The sequence below is a fragment of the Rhinoderma darwinii genome, chromosome 1 (genome assembly GCF_050947455.1).
Source record: "Rhinoderma darwinii isolate aRhiDar2 chromosome 1, aRhiDar2.hap1, whole genome shotgun sequence".
Taxonomy (NCBI): domain Eukaryota; kingdom Metazoa; phylum Chordata; class Amphibia; order Anura; family Rhinodermatidae; genus Rhinoderma; species Rhinoderma darwinii.
Genome location: NC_134687.1, coordinates 611,968,612 through 611,985,213, shown reverse-complemented (window position 1 = coordinate 611,985,213; position 16,602 = coordinate 611,968,612). Strand labels below are relative to the sequence as shown.

The 16,602-nt window shown below is 48.0% G+C and overlaps 1 protein-coding gene across 1 annotated transcript in view; it reads left to right on the top strand.

Moving 5' to 3' along the window:
• Positions 1-15,379, top strand: part of LOC142747485 (uncharacterized) — a 34,433-nt gene extending 19,054 nt beyond the window's left edge. The window contains exons 6-9 of the mRNA XM_075854982.1: positions 2,315-2,424; positions 3,312-3,425; positions 15,009-15,155; positions 15,245-15,379. Coding sequence (XP_075711097.1) covers positions 2,315-2,424; positions 3,312-3,425; positions 15,009-15,155; positions 15,245-15,379 — 506 coding nt within the window. The remainder of the gene's footprint in view (positions 1-2,314; positions 2,425-3,311; positions 3,426-15,008; positions 15,156-15,244) is intronic.
• Positions 15,380-16,602: the final 1,223 nt, after the last annotated feature.

The window sequence follows — 16,602 nt, the reverse complement described above, 5'->3', positions numbered from 1 at the left end:
AGAGTGCGGTTCTGTACCCCTTAACCATTAACTGCGTGTGACAATCCCGACTCCCTTAAGCTACCCCACCAATGGCGACGCTGAGACTTAGAGCTGGTGTGAATTCGCTACAGCAGCCATTTTATTAACAAAAACAGAAAAACAACACAATAATAAATACCAGTAAAAAATACCAAATAAATAACCATAACTTAATAACCTTTTCACGCAAACCCCCCATACAAACATCATTCACATGAAAAATCATACATCCCCATACGAAAAATTGGGAAGGTCCTTGGAGCTAATAAGAAGGATCTGGCACCATTCTGCCCATATCTGTATTTTACCCCCAGCCGTCCTACTACAGGCTCAGGGGCAGCGTGCGAACCGCAGATGGCTGAAGCATTTCCATTTTGCTCCCCGGGACCCCACCCAGCAGGAGCCCATATAAGCCAGATCCCCCACCATGTGTAATTTGGGAGGGACCATCATCAGTATGAATACCTCCTCCACCAATTTTAACCAACTCCAAGGAACCCCCAAAACCCGCCATACGCTGCCATGACGACTGGACATACAACATGAACACCTAACAACATAACCAACAAAACAAAAAGGGGAAGGTGGGTGGAACAACTGCTCCTCACTGTGTTTTCGGACAGACTGGCGCTCAACCCAGAGCACCGTCTATCCGGCCTCGTGTCTCAAACTCCTCCCCTTCCTGTTTCCCTGGTCATGTGGCCTACTCCTAAGCCCGAGGCTCAGCTCCGGCCATTCTCTATTTTGAAAAAACACCATAAAAAGCACACGTAGTTCCTGGATGTGTAGGGGGTGTCCATTATTCACGGGGGGCTTAAGGAGGAGCAGATGGGCAGGAAGCTGGACCGTGTATAGGACCATGCATCATTGTTAGGCCTGGTTCACACGTAGCATAAATACTGCGGATTTTCCGAAAATCCGCAGCATAATACAGTAGCAGCAGAGTGGATGAGATTTGAACAAATCTCATCCACTTGCTGCATAAATCATAAGCAGAAAAAATGCAGAAAACTTCATTTTGTGCCCCCGTATAGACGTTAGTTTCTGTTTATACCCCCATATAGAAGTTAGGCCCCCATTTTGTACCTCATAAATCTAGTGCCCACTGTAGATAGTGCCATACAGCCCCCCCTGTAGATAGTGCCCCCACCTCCCCTTGTAGATAGTGCCATACAGCCCCCCCTGTTGATATCGCCATACAGCCCCCTATAGATGGATCCATATGGCCCCTCCTGTAGCTAGCGCCACACGCCCCCTGTAGACAGAGCTATACAGCTCCCCCAGTAGATAGCACCATACAACCCCCCCTGTAGATAGCGCCATACAGCTGCCCCTGTAGATAGCGCCTTACAGCCTCCTTGTAGATAGTGCCATACAGCCCCCCGTAGATAGCGCCATAGAGCTCCCCTGTAGATAGCGCCATATAGACCCCCTGTAGATAGCGCCATACAGCTCCCCCTGTAGATAGCGCCATACAGCCTCCTCCTGTAGATAGCACCATATAGAGACCCCCTCCCATAGATAGTGCTATATAGCGTCCCCCTTCTGTATATATCGCCATATAGCGACTCCTCCTCCTGTAGATAGCGACATATAGCGCCCCAAAACAAATAAAACAAAAAACTTCATACTTACCTAGGCCCAGTTTCCGTGACGAATGGAGCCGACAGAATCCTTGCATAGGCCGGCGTGATCCAGTGACCTCATCACGCCAGCCTCCGCAGGGATCCCGTTCCTGCACCTGATAGGCTGCAGGTCGAATGTGGCCTAGTAAATAGCAAAGTAGGGAGATACCGCCCTGCTCTGCCATAGTGTTCAACACTATCTGCGTCCTAAGGACGCAGATACTATTGAATGTGGTGTTGCTATGGCTATAGCAGCCATAGCGGCTGCTAGAGGCGCCACCGGGCATCGGGGGGGGGGGGGGGGCGTGACAGCGCGCGACACAGGCCCCCAATGTGGCGAGCCCCGTAGCAGCTGCTATGGCTGCTACATCAGTAGTTACGCCACTAGCTCCTAGAGAGGGGCTCCCTCTAGAAGCAGAATCCCCAGCAATAGTGTTGGCAATGCTCTGGCCAGGGATTCCACTCCTGGAGGAGCCATAACGACAGCGGCAGCACCCGGCGGCCGAGTGGGCCCCCGGAAAGGGTAGTGGGCTTTGGCACTTGTCCGGGTAAGCCGGGTGCTGACGCTGTCCTAGATAAATCTACTACATTATCTTTTCTCAGTGCAATACAATAAAGGAACCATTTCTTGCAGATTAACTGATGCATACATGTATGGTACATTTTAGGGTCTAGAGAGTTTGTCTTCCCTGGAGGAATCATACAGTGGGCTCGCTACCGGAAAAATGGAGTCGGCCTTAATGATACTCAGAAAATCTACAGTGAATCCGTCAATTCAGTAAGTGCTTTACTTTATTCAATCAAATCAGTCAAAGAAGATATCAGTCTTTTCCTGTTATGTAACCTGGACCTCAGTTCTGCAAGGCCTCCGGTACTGACTGTGCAAGGGTGAGATCTTTTCTTATTTTTTATAAAAGAATCCCTTGGGATGGACCATCAATATCTAATCAGTTCAGGTCCGATTCACGACAATCCTGCCGATCAGGTGATTAAAGGGAGCGCTGCATCCCCTTCATTGTCTACCATGCACAGCGCCATACATTTGATAGTGGCTGTGCCTGGTACTGCAGCTCACTGCATCTGAGGCTTATTCAAGTGAAGGGGTCTCCCGCTCGGTATTCCCCTCTGTAAGAGCGGCTCCTGCTTTGGTGGATCCGACCCATTCATGCATTACATACACAGCAATTCATTTAAAATGTCTGGCCAGAAGAGGTTTTTCTTAGTGATAACGGCTAACTGGGGGTTAGACAAGCCGCACCCATGGGGGTATCACAGGAGCACTGTTGTGACTGGCTTCCAGGGCTCAGACAGGACCGTTGCCTTGTAATGGCCTGCTAGGTAGTAAAAGCCTTTTAGTGTGCCTGACTTATGTTTGAATTACAAACAGCACAAGCTTTATTTTGACCCCATGGTTGGCCCTCTAGGGGTGGGGAGCTTTTAAGATGGTGCAAAAGACCCCCTTAACATCTTTGTGAGGAATCTATTAAATTGGTGGTAAAGTTGGGCAATTCTTCTTCATGTGCCTTATTATGGACTTAAACACGTCCCAAATAATTTTTTCCATATTGTTGAGTTGGTACCACAACAAGTCACACAGAGTTGGGACATACCAACCTCAGCCAATTCCTGGAGGATTTTTGAGAATTTTGTCTTATTCTCTTTCAGCACGCTGACACCCTTACTCTTGGTACCCTTCTAATAAAATCGAATGGTCTGAGACAGCCACATTTTCACTTCAATGCACATGAGATGGGATACGTCATCAGCGGATGTGGCCAAGTAAGTGTCTATCCAAAAACATTATGAGTGTTTTCTAAAAACTGACGAAGATCAGAACAGTGGCCAACACGACTGATTTATCAGCACAAGCGTTTTGACATGAAATGCATTGGTTTTTTTAGCTTTGTTTATACTGCTCATCCACTAGAAGACACACACACGCACACACACACACACACGCACGCACGCACGCACACACGCACACACCCACACACGCACGCACACACATATATGTGTATGTATATATGTATACTCTGTGCTGGAAATGGGGAATCGTTATTTACACTACTGTCCTGGAGTTAGGATGGTCTAACCATGGGTGTGATGAAAAGGCTGCAATGAACCCGCATTGCATGCAGAAGATACTGTATTTTGACTATTTACCAAACCTACGATCTGTAAATATATAATGTACAGTGAGGGAAAGGGAAGCAGTATCATCTCTACCTACTTAATTTTACAAGGAGAGACAGGGAGGCAGTGCTATCTGCAGAGGCATAGCTAGGTTCTCCAGCACCCGGGGCAAAGATTCAGTTTGGCGCCCCCCCCCAACCTCTTTCCCGACATCTCCTTCCCCCTCGCCGTGTTTTTTTTCTCTACCAATCGACGTGTCATTTCTTTTTATGTAACGCGAGCATAAAATTATCTGTACATTTCACAAGCAATATGGTTCTATACACAACACCAGAACCAAGCTCGGTACATATATACAGCCACAGAACCAAGCTCACTACATATATACAGCACCAAAACAAATACAGCTCAATTTTGTGCAACCCCTGCCGTATAGGTTTGTACGGCGTAAAACTACAGCTCCCAGCATAGCCTGAACAATGATAAGGATATGCTGGGAGATGCCGTTTCACAAAAAATAAATCCTATCATAATCATCTCGCTGCAGATCATACAGTGACCACAGTGCTGATTAGAGGCAGAATAAACATTTACATTAAGTGACTCACCGGTGACGTCTCAGATTCTAGTTCTTTTTCTCCATTTGGTCCAGACCTCTATGATGAATTCTCCCGGTCCATTTCTGCAGTTTGCCGCTCACATGTCTTCAGCTTCTCACTTTTCCAACATTTCTGCACCTATAAATAAATATAAAGTTCTCATTATACCACACACTACGCCCCTAAATATAATAGCGCCATACACTGCACCTCTAATTATAATAGCACCATACACCGTGTCCCACACACACACACACTGTGCCCCCTGTAGATAGTGCCTGCCATAGAGCCCCTGTAGATAGTGCCCCCATATAGACCACCCCTGTATATATTGTCCCACAAATAACTCCCCCTATAGTGCTCTACAGATAGCCCACCCCTGTATATAGCCCCCTGTAGATATAGCCCACCCCTGTATATAGAGCTCAACAGATAGCCCAACCATGTATGTAGCCCCCCTGTATATATAGCCCACCCCTGTATATAGTGCTCCACATATAGTCCACCCCTGTATATAGTGTTTCACAGATAGCCCACCCCTGTATATAGCCCCCCCTTGTACATATAGTCCACCCCTGTATATAGTGCTCCACTAGATAGTCCACCCCTGTATATAGTGCTCCACAGATAGCCCACCCCTGTATATACTATATACAAGGGTGGGCTATCTGTGGAGCACTATATACAGGGGTGGACTATATGTACAAGGGGGCTATATACAGGGGTGGGCTATCTGTGGAGCATTATATACAGGGGTGGACTATATGTACAAGGGGGCTATATACAGGGGTGGGCTTTCTGTGGAGCACTATAGGGGGAGCTATTTGTGGGATACTATATACAGGGGTGGGCTATATCTACAGGGGGACTATATACAGGGGTGGGCTATATCTACAGGGGGACTATATCTACAGGGGGACTATATCTACAGGGGGACCATATCTACAGGGGGACCATATCTACAGGGGGATCATATCTACAGGGCTGGGCTATACACAGGGGGGCTATATCTACAGGGCTGGCCTATATCTACAGGGCGACTATATCTACAGGGGGGCTATATACTGGGGTGGGCTATCTATGGAGCACCATATACAGGGGTGGGCTATATCTACATGGGGCTATATACTATATAGCCCACCCCTGTATATGGTGCTCTATAGACAGCCCACTCCAGTATATAGCCCCCCTGTAGATATAGTCCCCCTGTATATAGCCCAGCCCTGTAGATATAGTCCCCCTGTATATAGCCCAGCCCTGTAGATATAGTCCCCCTGTATATAGCCCAGCCCTGTAGATATAGTCCCCCTGTATATAGCCCCCCTGTATATAGCCCCCCTGTAGATATAGTCCCCCTGTATATAGCCCAGCCCTGTAGATATAGTCTCCCTGTATATAGCCCAGCCCGTAGATATAGTCCCCATGTATATAGCCCAGCCCTGTAGATATAGTCCCCCTGTATATAGCTCCCCTGTAGATATAGTCCCCCTGTATATAGCCCCCCTGTAGATATAGTCCCCCTGTATATAGCCCAGCCCTGTAGATATAGTCCCCCTGTATATAGCCCAGCCCGTAGATATAGTCCCCCTGTATATAGCCCAGCCCTGTAGATATAGTCCCCCTGTATATAGCCCCCCTGTAGATATAGTCCCCCTGTATATAGCCCAGCCCTGTACATATAGTCCCCCTGTATATAGCCCCCCTGTATATAGCCCAGCCCGTAGATATAGTCCCCCTGTATATAGCCCAGCCCTGTAGATATAGTCCCCCTGTATTTAGCCCCCCTGTATATAGCCCCCCTGTAGCTATAGTCCCCCTGTATATAGCCCAGCCCTGTAGATATAGTCCCCCTGTATATAACCCAGCCCTGTAGATATAGTCCCCCTGTATATAGTCCCCCTGTATATAGCCCAGCCCTGTAGATATAGTCCCCCTGTATATAGCCCCCCTGTAGATATAGTCCCCCTGTATATAGCCCAGCCCTGTAGATATAGTCCCCCTGTATATAGCCCAGCCCTGTAGATATAGTCCCCCTGTATATAGCCCAGCCCTGTAGATATAGTCCCCCTGTATATAGCCCCCCTGTAGATATAGTCCCCCTGTATATAGCCCAGCCCTGTAGATATAGTCCCCCTGTATATAGCCCCCCTGTATATAGCCCCCCTGTAGATATAGTCCCCCTGTATATAGCCCAGCCCTGTAGATATAGTCCCCCTGTATATAGCCCCCCTGTAGATATAGTCCCCCTGTATATAGCCCAGCCCTGTAGATATAGTCCCACTGTATATAGCCCCCCTGTAGATATAGTCCCCCTGTATATAGCCTAGCCCTGTAGATATAGTCCCCCTGTATATAGCCCCCTGTATATAGCCCCCTGTAGATATAGTCCCCCTGTATATATAGTCCCCCTGTATAGAGCCCAGCCCTGTAGATATAGTCCCCCTGTATATAGCCCCCCTGTAGTAAGAGTCCCCCTGTATATAGCCCAGCCCTGTAGATATAGTCCCCCTGTATATAGCCCAGCCCTGTAAATATAGTCCCCCTGTATATAGCCCAGCCCGTAGATATAGTCCCCCTGTATATAGCCCAGCCCTGTAGATATAGTCCCCCTGTATATAGCCCCCCTGTAGATATAGTCCCCCTGTATAAAGCCCCCTGTAGATATAGTCCCCCTGTATATAGCCCAGCCCTGTAGATATAGTCCCCCTGTATACAGCCCAGCCCGTAGATATAGTCCCCCTGTATATAGCCCAGCCCTGTAGATATAGTCCCCCTGTATTTAGCCCCCCTGTATATAGCCCCCCTGTAGATATAGTCCCCCTGTATATAGCCCAGCCCTGTAGATATAGTCCCCCTGTATATAGCCCAGCCCTGTAGATATAGTCCCCCTGTATATAGCCCCCCTGTATATAGCCCCCCTGTAGATATAGTCCCCCTGTATATAGCCCAGCCCTGTAGATATAGTCCCCCTGTATATAGCCCCCTGTATATAGCCCCCTGTAGATATAGTCCCCCTGTATATAGCCCAGCCCTGTAGATATAGTCCCCCTGTATATAGCCCAGCCCTGTAGATATAGTCCCCCTGTATATAGCCCAGCCCTGTAGATATAGTCCCCCTGTATATAGCCCCCCTGTAGATATAGTCCCCCTGTATATAGCCCAGCCCTGTAGATATAGTCCCCCTGTATATAGCCCCCCTGTATATAGCCCCCCTGTAGATATAGTCCCCCTGTATATAGCCCAGCCCTGTAGATATAGTCCCCCTGTATATAGCCCCCCTGTATATAGCCCCCCTGTAGATATAGTCCCCCTGTATATAGCCCAGCCCTGTAGATATAGTCCCCCTGTATATAGCCCCCCTGTATATAGCCCCCCTGTATATAGCCCCCCTGTAGATATAGTCCCCCTGTATCTAGCCCAGCCCTGTAGATATAGTCCCCTGTATATAGCCCAGCCCTGTATAGTCCCCCTGTATATAGCCCCCCTGTAGATATAGTCCCCCTGTATATAGCCCAGCCCTGTAGATATAGTCCCCCTGTATATAGCCCAGCCCTGTAGATATAGTCCTCCTGTATATAGCCCCCCTGTAGATATAGTCCCCCTGTATATAGCCCAGCCCTGTAGATATAGTCCCCCTGTATATAGGCCCCTGTATATAGCCCCCATGTAGATATAGTCCCCCTGTAGATAGCCCAGCCCTGTAGATATAGTCCCCCTGTATATAGCCCAGCCCTGTAGATATAGTCCCCCTGTATATAGCCCCCCTGTATATAGCCCCCCTGTAGATATAGTCCCCCTGTATATAGCCCAGCCCTGTAGATATAGTCCCCCTGTATATAGCCCAGCCCTGTAGATCTAGTCCCCCTGTATATAGCCCCCCTGTATATAGCCCCCTGTAGATATAGTCCCCCTGTATATAGCCCAGCCCTGTAGATATAGTCCCCCTGTATATAGCCCTCCTGTATATAGCCCCCCTGTAGATATAGCCCCCCTGTATATAGCCCAGCCCTGTAGATATAGTCCCCCTGTATATAGCCCAGCCCTTTAGATATAGTCCCCCTGTATATAGCCCCCCTGTAGATATAGTCCCCCTGTATATAGCCCAGCCCTGTAGATATAGTCCCCCTGTATATAGCCCCCCTCTATATAGCCCCCCTGTAGATATAGTCCCCCTGTATATAGCCCAGCCCTGCAGATATAGTCCCCCTGTATATAGCCCAGCCTTGTAGATATAGTCCCCCTGTATATAGCCCAGCCCTGTAGATATAGTCCCCCTGTATATAGCCCCCCTGTATATAGCCCCCTGTAGATATAGTCCCCCTGTATATAGCCCAGCCCTGTAGATATAGCCCCCCTGTATATAGCCCCCCTGTAGATATAGTCCCCCTGTATATAGCCCAGCCCTGCAGATATAGTCCCCTTGTATATAGCCCAGCCCTGTAGATATAGTCCCCCTGTATATAGCCCCCCTGTATATAGCCCCCCTGTAGATATAGTCCCCCTGTATATAGCCCAGCCCTGCAGATATAGTCCCCTTGTATATAGCCCAGCCCTGTAGATATAGTCCCCCTGTATATGGCCCAGCCCTGTAGATATAGTCCCCCTGTATATAGCCCCCCTGTAGATATAGTCCCCCTGTATATAGCCCAGCCCTGCAGACATAGTCCCCCTGTATATAGCCCAGCCCTGTAGATATAGTCCCCCTGTATATAGCCCCCCTGTATATAGCCCCCTGTAGATATAGTCCCCCTGTATATAGCCCAGCCCTGTAGATATAGTCCCCCTGTATATAGCCCCCCTGTAGATATAGTCCCCCTGTATATAGCCCAGCAGATATAGTCCCCCTGTATATAGCCCAGCCCTGTAGATATAGTCCCCCTGTATATAGCCCCCCTGTAGAAATAGTCCCCCTGTATATAGCCCAGCCCTGTAGATATAGTCCCCCTGTATATAGCCCAGCCCTGTAGATATAGTCCCCCTGTATATAGCCCCCCCTGTATATAGCCCCCCTGTAGATTATTCCCCCTGTATATAGCCCAGCCCTGTAGATATAGTCCCCCTGTATATAGCCCAGCCCTGTAGATATAGTCCCCCTGTATATAGCCCCCCTGTAGATATAGTCCCCCTGTATATAGCCCAGCCCTGTAGATATAGTCCCCCTGTATATAGCCCCCCTGTAGATATAGTCCCCCTGTATATAGCCCAGCAGATATAGTCCCCCTGTATATAGCCCAGCCCTGTAGATATAGTCCCCCTGTATATAGCCCAGCCCTGTAGATATAGTCCCCCTGTATATAGCCCCCCTGTATATAGCCCCCCTGTAGATATAGTCCCCCTGTATATAGCCCAGCCCTGTAGATATAGTCCCCCTGTATATAGCCCCCCTGTATATAGCCCCCCTGTAGATATAGTCCCCCTGTATATAGCCCAGCCCTGTAGATATAGTCCCCCTGTATATAGCCCAGCCCTGTAGATATAGTCCCCCTGTATATAGCCCCCCCTGTATATAGCCCCCCTGTAGATTATTCCCCCTGTATATAGCCCAGCCCTGCAGATATAGTCCCCCTGTATATAGCCCAGCCCTGTAGATATAGTCCCCCTGTATATAGCCCCCTGTATATAGCCCCCCTGTAGATATAGTCCCCCTGTATATAGCCCAGCCCTGTAGATATAGTCCCCCTGTATATAGCCCCCCTGTATATAGCCCCCCTGTAGATATAGTCCCCCTGTATATAGCCCAGCCCTGTAGATATAGTCCCCCTGTATATAGCCCCCCTGTATATAGCCCCCCTGTAGATATAGTCCCCCTGTATATAGCCCAGCCCTGCAGATATAGTCCCCCTGTATATAGCCCCCCTGTAGATATAGTCCCCCTGTATATAGCCCAGCCCTGTAGATATAGTCCCCCTGTATACAGCCCCCCTGTAGATATAGTCCCCCTGTATATAGCCCAGCCCTGTAGATATAGTCCCCCTGTATATAGCCCCCCTGTATATAGCCCCCCTGTAGATATAGTCCCCCTGTATATAGCCCAGCCCTGCAGATTTAGTCCCCCTGTATATAGCCTAGCACTGTAGATATAGTCCCCCTGTATATAGCCCCCCTGCAGATATAGTCCCCCTGTATATAGCCCAACCCTGTAGATATTGTCCCCCTGTATATAGCCCAGCCCTGTAGATATAGTCCCCCTGTATATAGCCCCCCTGTATATAGCCCAGCCCTGTATATAGCCCCCTGTAGATATAGTCCCCCTGTATATAGCCCAGCCCTGTAGATATAGTCCCCCTGTATATAGCCCCCCTGTATATAGCCCCCCTGTAGATATAGTCCCCCTGTATATAGCCCAGCCCTGCAGATATAGTCCCCCTGTATATAGCCCAGCCCTGTAGATATAGTCCCCCTGTATATAGCCCCCCTGTATATAGCCCCCTGTAGATATAGTCCCCCTGTATATAGCCCAGCCCTGTAGATATAGTCCCCCTGTATATAGCCCCCCTGTAGATATAGTCCCCCTGTATATAGCCCAGCCCTGTAGATATAGTCCCCCTGTATATAGCCCCCCTGTATATAGCCCCCCTGTAGATATAGTCCCCCTGTATATAGCCCAGCCCTGCAGATAGTCCCCCTGTATATAGCCCAGCCCTGTAGATATAGTCCCCCTGTATATAGCCCAGCCCTGTAGATATAGTCCCCCTGTATATAGCCCCCTGTAGATATAGTCCCCCTGTATATAGCCCAGCCCTGTAGATATAGTCCCCCTGTATATAGCCCCCCTGCATATAGCCCCCTGTAGATATAGTCCCCCTGTATATAGCCCCCCTGTAGATATAGTCCCCCTGTATATAGCCCAGCCCTGTAGATATAGTCCCCCTGTATATAGCCCCCCTGTAGATATAGCCCCCCCTGTATATAGCCCCCCTGTAGATATAGTCCCCCTGTATATAGCCCCCCTGTATATAGCCCCCCTGTAGATATAGTCCCCCTGTATATAGCCCAGCCCTGCAGATATAGTCCCCCTGTATATAGCCCAGCCCTGTAGATATAGTCCCCCTGTATATAGCCCCCCTGTAGATATAGTCCCCCTGTATATAGCCCAGCCCTGTAGATATAGCCCCCCTGTATATAGCCCCCCTGTAGATATAGTCCCCCTGTAGATAGCCCAGCCCTGCAGATATAGTCCCCCTGTATATAGCCCAGCCCTGTAGATATAGTCCCCCTGTATATAGCCCAGCCCTGTAGATATAGTCCCCCTGTATATAGCCCCCCTGTATATAGCCCCCCTGTAGATATAGTCCCCCTGTATATAGCCCAGCCCTGTAGATATAGTCCCCCTGTATATAGTCCAGCCCTGTATATAGCCCCCTGTAGATATAGTCCCCCTGTATATAGCCCCCCTGTAGATATAGTCCCCCTGTATATAGCCCCCTGTATATAGCCCCCCTGTATATAGCCCCCCTGTAGATATAGCCCAGCCCTGTAGATATAGCCCCCCTATATATAGCCCCCTGTAGATATAGTTCCCCTGTATATAGCCCCCCTGTATATAGCCCCCTGTATATAGCCCCCCTGTAGATATAGTCCCCCTGTATATAGCCCCCCTGTATATAGCCCCCCTGTAGATATAGTCCCCCTGTATATAGCCCAGCCCTGTAGATATAGTCCCCCTGTATATAGCCCCCCTGTATATAGCCCCCCCTGTAGATATAGTCCCCCTGTATATAGCCCCCCTGTAGATATAGTCCCCCTGTATATAGCCCCCTGTATATAGCCCCCCTGTAGATATAGTCCCCCTGTATATAGCCCCCCTGTAGATATAGTCCCCCTGTATATAGCCCAGCCCTGTAGATATAGTCCCCCTGTATATAGCCCCCCTGTAGATATAGTCCCCCTGTATATAGCCCATCCCTGTAGATATAGTCCCCCTGTATATAGCCCCCCTGTATATAGCCCCCCTGTAGATATAGTCCCCCTGTATATAGCCCCCCTGTAGATATAGTCCCCCTGTATATAGCCCAGCCCTGCAGATATAGTCCCCCTGTATATAGCCCAGCCCTGTAGATATAGTCCCCCTGTATATAGCCCCCCTGTAGATATAGTCCCCCTGTATATAGCCCAGCCCTGTAGATATAGTCCCCCTGTATATAGCCCCCCTGTATATAGCCCCCCTGTAGATATAGTCCCCCTGTATATAGCCCAGCCCTGCAGATATAGTCCCCCTGTATATAGCCCAGCCCTGTAGATATAGTCCCCCTGTATATAGCCCAGCCCTGTAGATATAGTCCCCCTGTATATAGCCCCCCTGTAGATATAGTCCCCCTGTATATAGCCCAGCCCTGTAGATATAGTCCCCCTGTATATAGCCCCCCTGTAGATATAGTCCCCCTGTATATAGCCCCCTGTAGATATAGTCCCCCTGTATATAGCCCAGCCCTGTAGATATAGTCCCCCTGTATATAGCCCCCTGTAGATATAGTCCCCCTGTATATAGCCCCTCTGTAGATATAGTCCCCCTGTATATAGCCCAGCCCTGTAGATATAGTCCCCCTGTATATAGCCCCCCTGTAGATATAGTCCCCCTGTATATAGCCCCCTGTAGATATAGTCCCCCTGTATATAGCCCAGCCCTGTAGATATAGTCCCCCTGTATATAGCCCCCTGTAGATATAGTCCCCCTGTATATAGCCCCCCTGTAGATATAGTCCCCCTGTATATAGCCCAGCCCTGTAGATATAGTCCCCCTGTATATAGCCCCCTGTATATAGCCCCCCTGTAGATATAGTCCCCCTGTATATAGCCCCCTGTATATAGCCCCCTGTAGATATAGTCCCCCTGTATATAGCCCAGCCCTGTATATATAGTCCCCCTGTATATAGCCCCCCTGTATATAGCCCCCCTGTAGATATAGTCCCCCTGTATATAGCCCCCCTGTATATAGCCCACCTGTAGATATAGTCCCCCCCCCCCGCCGATACAGCCACACGTCTATTACAATTTTAAAAAAACAAAAAAAAACAAAAAACATTTCAAACTCACCTTATTCCCGCTCCCACGCCGTCCGGCAGCCATGGAGACCTGCTCTCTTCTGCGCAGGTCTCCAGGGGGTTGAACGCGGCGTCTATGAAAGGCGCTGATTGGCTGGGCAGGATGACTTTCCCTGCCAGTCAGTCAGCGCCTTTCATCGACGGAGGCGTCACCGGTACAAAAGGTACCAGTCGCTTCATTCGTGGAGAGGCGCTGAATGGCCGTGGAGAGGCGCTGAATTAATTGCTTCTAATTGTACCTGTGTCCTTGCGACACAGGTACAATTATAGTGCAGGAGGAGGTGGCGCTGGCGCCCCCCTCTGAACTGCGCCCGGGGCACATGCCCCGCTTACCCCCCCCTAGCTACGCCCCTGCTATCTGTGCCTACATCATTTACAGGGAGAGACAGGGAGGCAGTGCTATCTGTGAATTCATACTTTAGAGAGAGAGATAGGAAAGCAGTACTAACTCTACCCACATTATTTACCAGAAGAGACAGGGAGGTAGTACTATCTGTGGCGACACAATTTACAGAGAGATACAGGGAGGCAGTGCTATCTGTGTCTACATCATTAACAGGGAAGGACAGGGGGACAGTACTATCTGTGCGTGAATTATTTACAGGGAGAGACAGGGAGGCAGTACTATCTGTACCTGCTGTATTTATAGGAAGAGACAGGGAGGCAGTGCTATCTGTGTCTATATAATTTACAGGGAAGTACACGGAGACAGTACTTTATGTGCCTGCACCCTTTACCAGGAGAGACAGTAAGTCAGTGCTATCTGTACCTGCATTATTTACAGGAAGAGACAGGGAGGCAGTACTATCTGTGTTTGCATAATTTACAGGGAGAGACAGGGAGGCAGTATTATCTGTGCTTACATTATTTACAGGGAGAGACAGGGAGGAAGTACTACCTGTGTGTACATAATTTCAGGGAAGGATAGGGAGGCAATACTATCTGTGCCTACATCATTTACAGACTGTGAAACAGGAAAGCAGTACCATCTGTGCATACATTATTTACAAGGAGAGACATTTATGCAGTATTACAGTATATGTACCTACATAAATTACAGAGAGAGACAGAAAGGTAGTGCTATCTATGCTTACATCATTTAGAAGGAAAGGAGGCAGTACTGTTTGTGCCTACAGGAAGAGTCAGGTAGGTAGCACTATGTTGTAACTAGAGTTACAGGGTGGCATTACTACCTGATCTTACATCATTTACCAGGACGGTAAGGGAGGCGGTATCTGTGACTACATCATTAAAAGGGACAGACAAAGAGGCAGTACTATCTGTGCTTATATCACTTACTGGAAGACCGTACTATTTGTGCTTATATCACAGAAAGATTGGCAGGCAGTGCTATCTGTGTCTATGTCATTTACAGGAAGAGGCAAGGAGGCAGTACTATCTGAGCTTGAATCACTCACATGGAGGGACAGGGAGCAGTACTATCTGTGCCTACATCAGAGAAATAGGGAGGTTGTACTACACCTTGCTGTCACATGGTTCCTAGATTATAGCAATAACTGGAGGTCTACTTTAGTGATTTGCCTGTATATTATCAGTGCATAAACTCAGGGATGTATTTTATTTCTCAGATTGGAATAATTGGAGACAGACCTGTCCCGGACTTCGCGGTTGGTATTGGCGATGTGTTTTTCTTTCCAATTGGAACTCAGCATTACATCAAAAGCACATGTGATGAGGATTTATTTATGATTCTGGGCTTTAGTACCGGAAACCAGGTGCGAAAATATAATTTTCCTATGTGTTTTTATGATTTTCTGCTGCCACCTATGAATGACCTAATAAATGTCTTCATGTATTTTGTCAGCTGGAAACACTAGATATGGACGATTATTTTCACGCAACAGCCGACCACATCCTCGCACAGTTATTCTTAAAGAAACAGGAAGAATTTAAGAAGATTCCAAAGTTTAAGGACGATCAAGCAGTGAATCTGCCTTAGGCCTTGTTGTCTATCGCCGAGTCCCTTACCAGTACATGATTGGTTAAGTACTGATATAAGATGGAATCAAGCGCTTATATCTAAAGCACCAATGACTTGGCCCGTTTTATGATAATTCCAGGAAGAGCCAGTCATTTCATTGCAAGGATTTTTCCCAATGGCTGAGTGGTCACATTGGGGCCTTCATAGACTGATAATGTTTTCATATTTTGGAAATGTGGCAATGGAACCTGAGAAATTCGACCTGTGAAAAGTGAATCCTATGGAAGTGAATAAATAGTATTTAAGATGTTGGACTACGAATAATGGACTAAATGTATTTATCAAATGTAATCTTGGGAACAAAGGACTTGCTATCACAGATGGAAATGCTCCAATTGGACAGAAATGTGATCAAGGGTATAACTAGAATTTAAAGGGCCCCATAGATAGGGCTTCCCTGTTTTATTGACAGTAAATTGAACTGTAGTAATGCAATAGAAACCTAAAGGGATTGTCTCACTAAGACAACCCCTTTCTATATGCCCTATTATAACTTATGGAAATAATTGGGCAGGGTCCCCCCGCTCAGAACTCCCCTCTGTCAGCCACAGCTTAAAGTATCAGTGTAGCGGACCCAATCCATCCATGTATAACAGGGACAACCATTCCTTTGAATTGGGCCATGTAATACTAAATTTGACCTGCAGTGGCCACTAAAGTGAAAATGTATAGTGGCCGCAGCTTCCTTGCTGATAACAGCGGATGGCCGGTGGTTTCAGAAGCCGGACCTACGGCAATCAGCTAATCGCCAGGTCGACTTCATTTCAAAAAGGGGTTCTCTTGGAATCACACATGCAGTTTTCGATGCCATTTTTTCAGCCAAACACAAGAGTGGATACAAAAGAGAGAAGATATAGCAGTCTTTCCTTTATCCTTTTATTTTCAATTGGATACACTCCTGGCTTTGGCTAAAAAAAACTGCACCAAAAACGGTATAGAAAACAGCATGTGTGATTTTAGTCTAAGGACTCATCCACACAACCATATGACGGTTTATTGCATGGATCTGTAATACGTTGACCTCTGACTGCTATGGGCTTATATAGAACCAGTAAAAAAAAAAAGTTGCCATGCTCCAACTAGAAGCATAAGAAAATATGGTTCATTACGGTGGAACCGTACCACGGCCCACTCTGTATCTACAGCTCCAAAATAAGGACAAATAGGGACTGTGTGCGGCT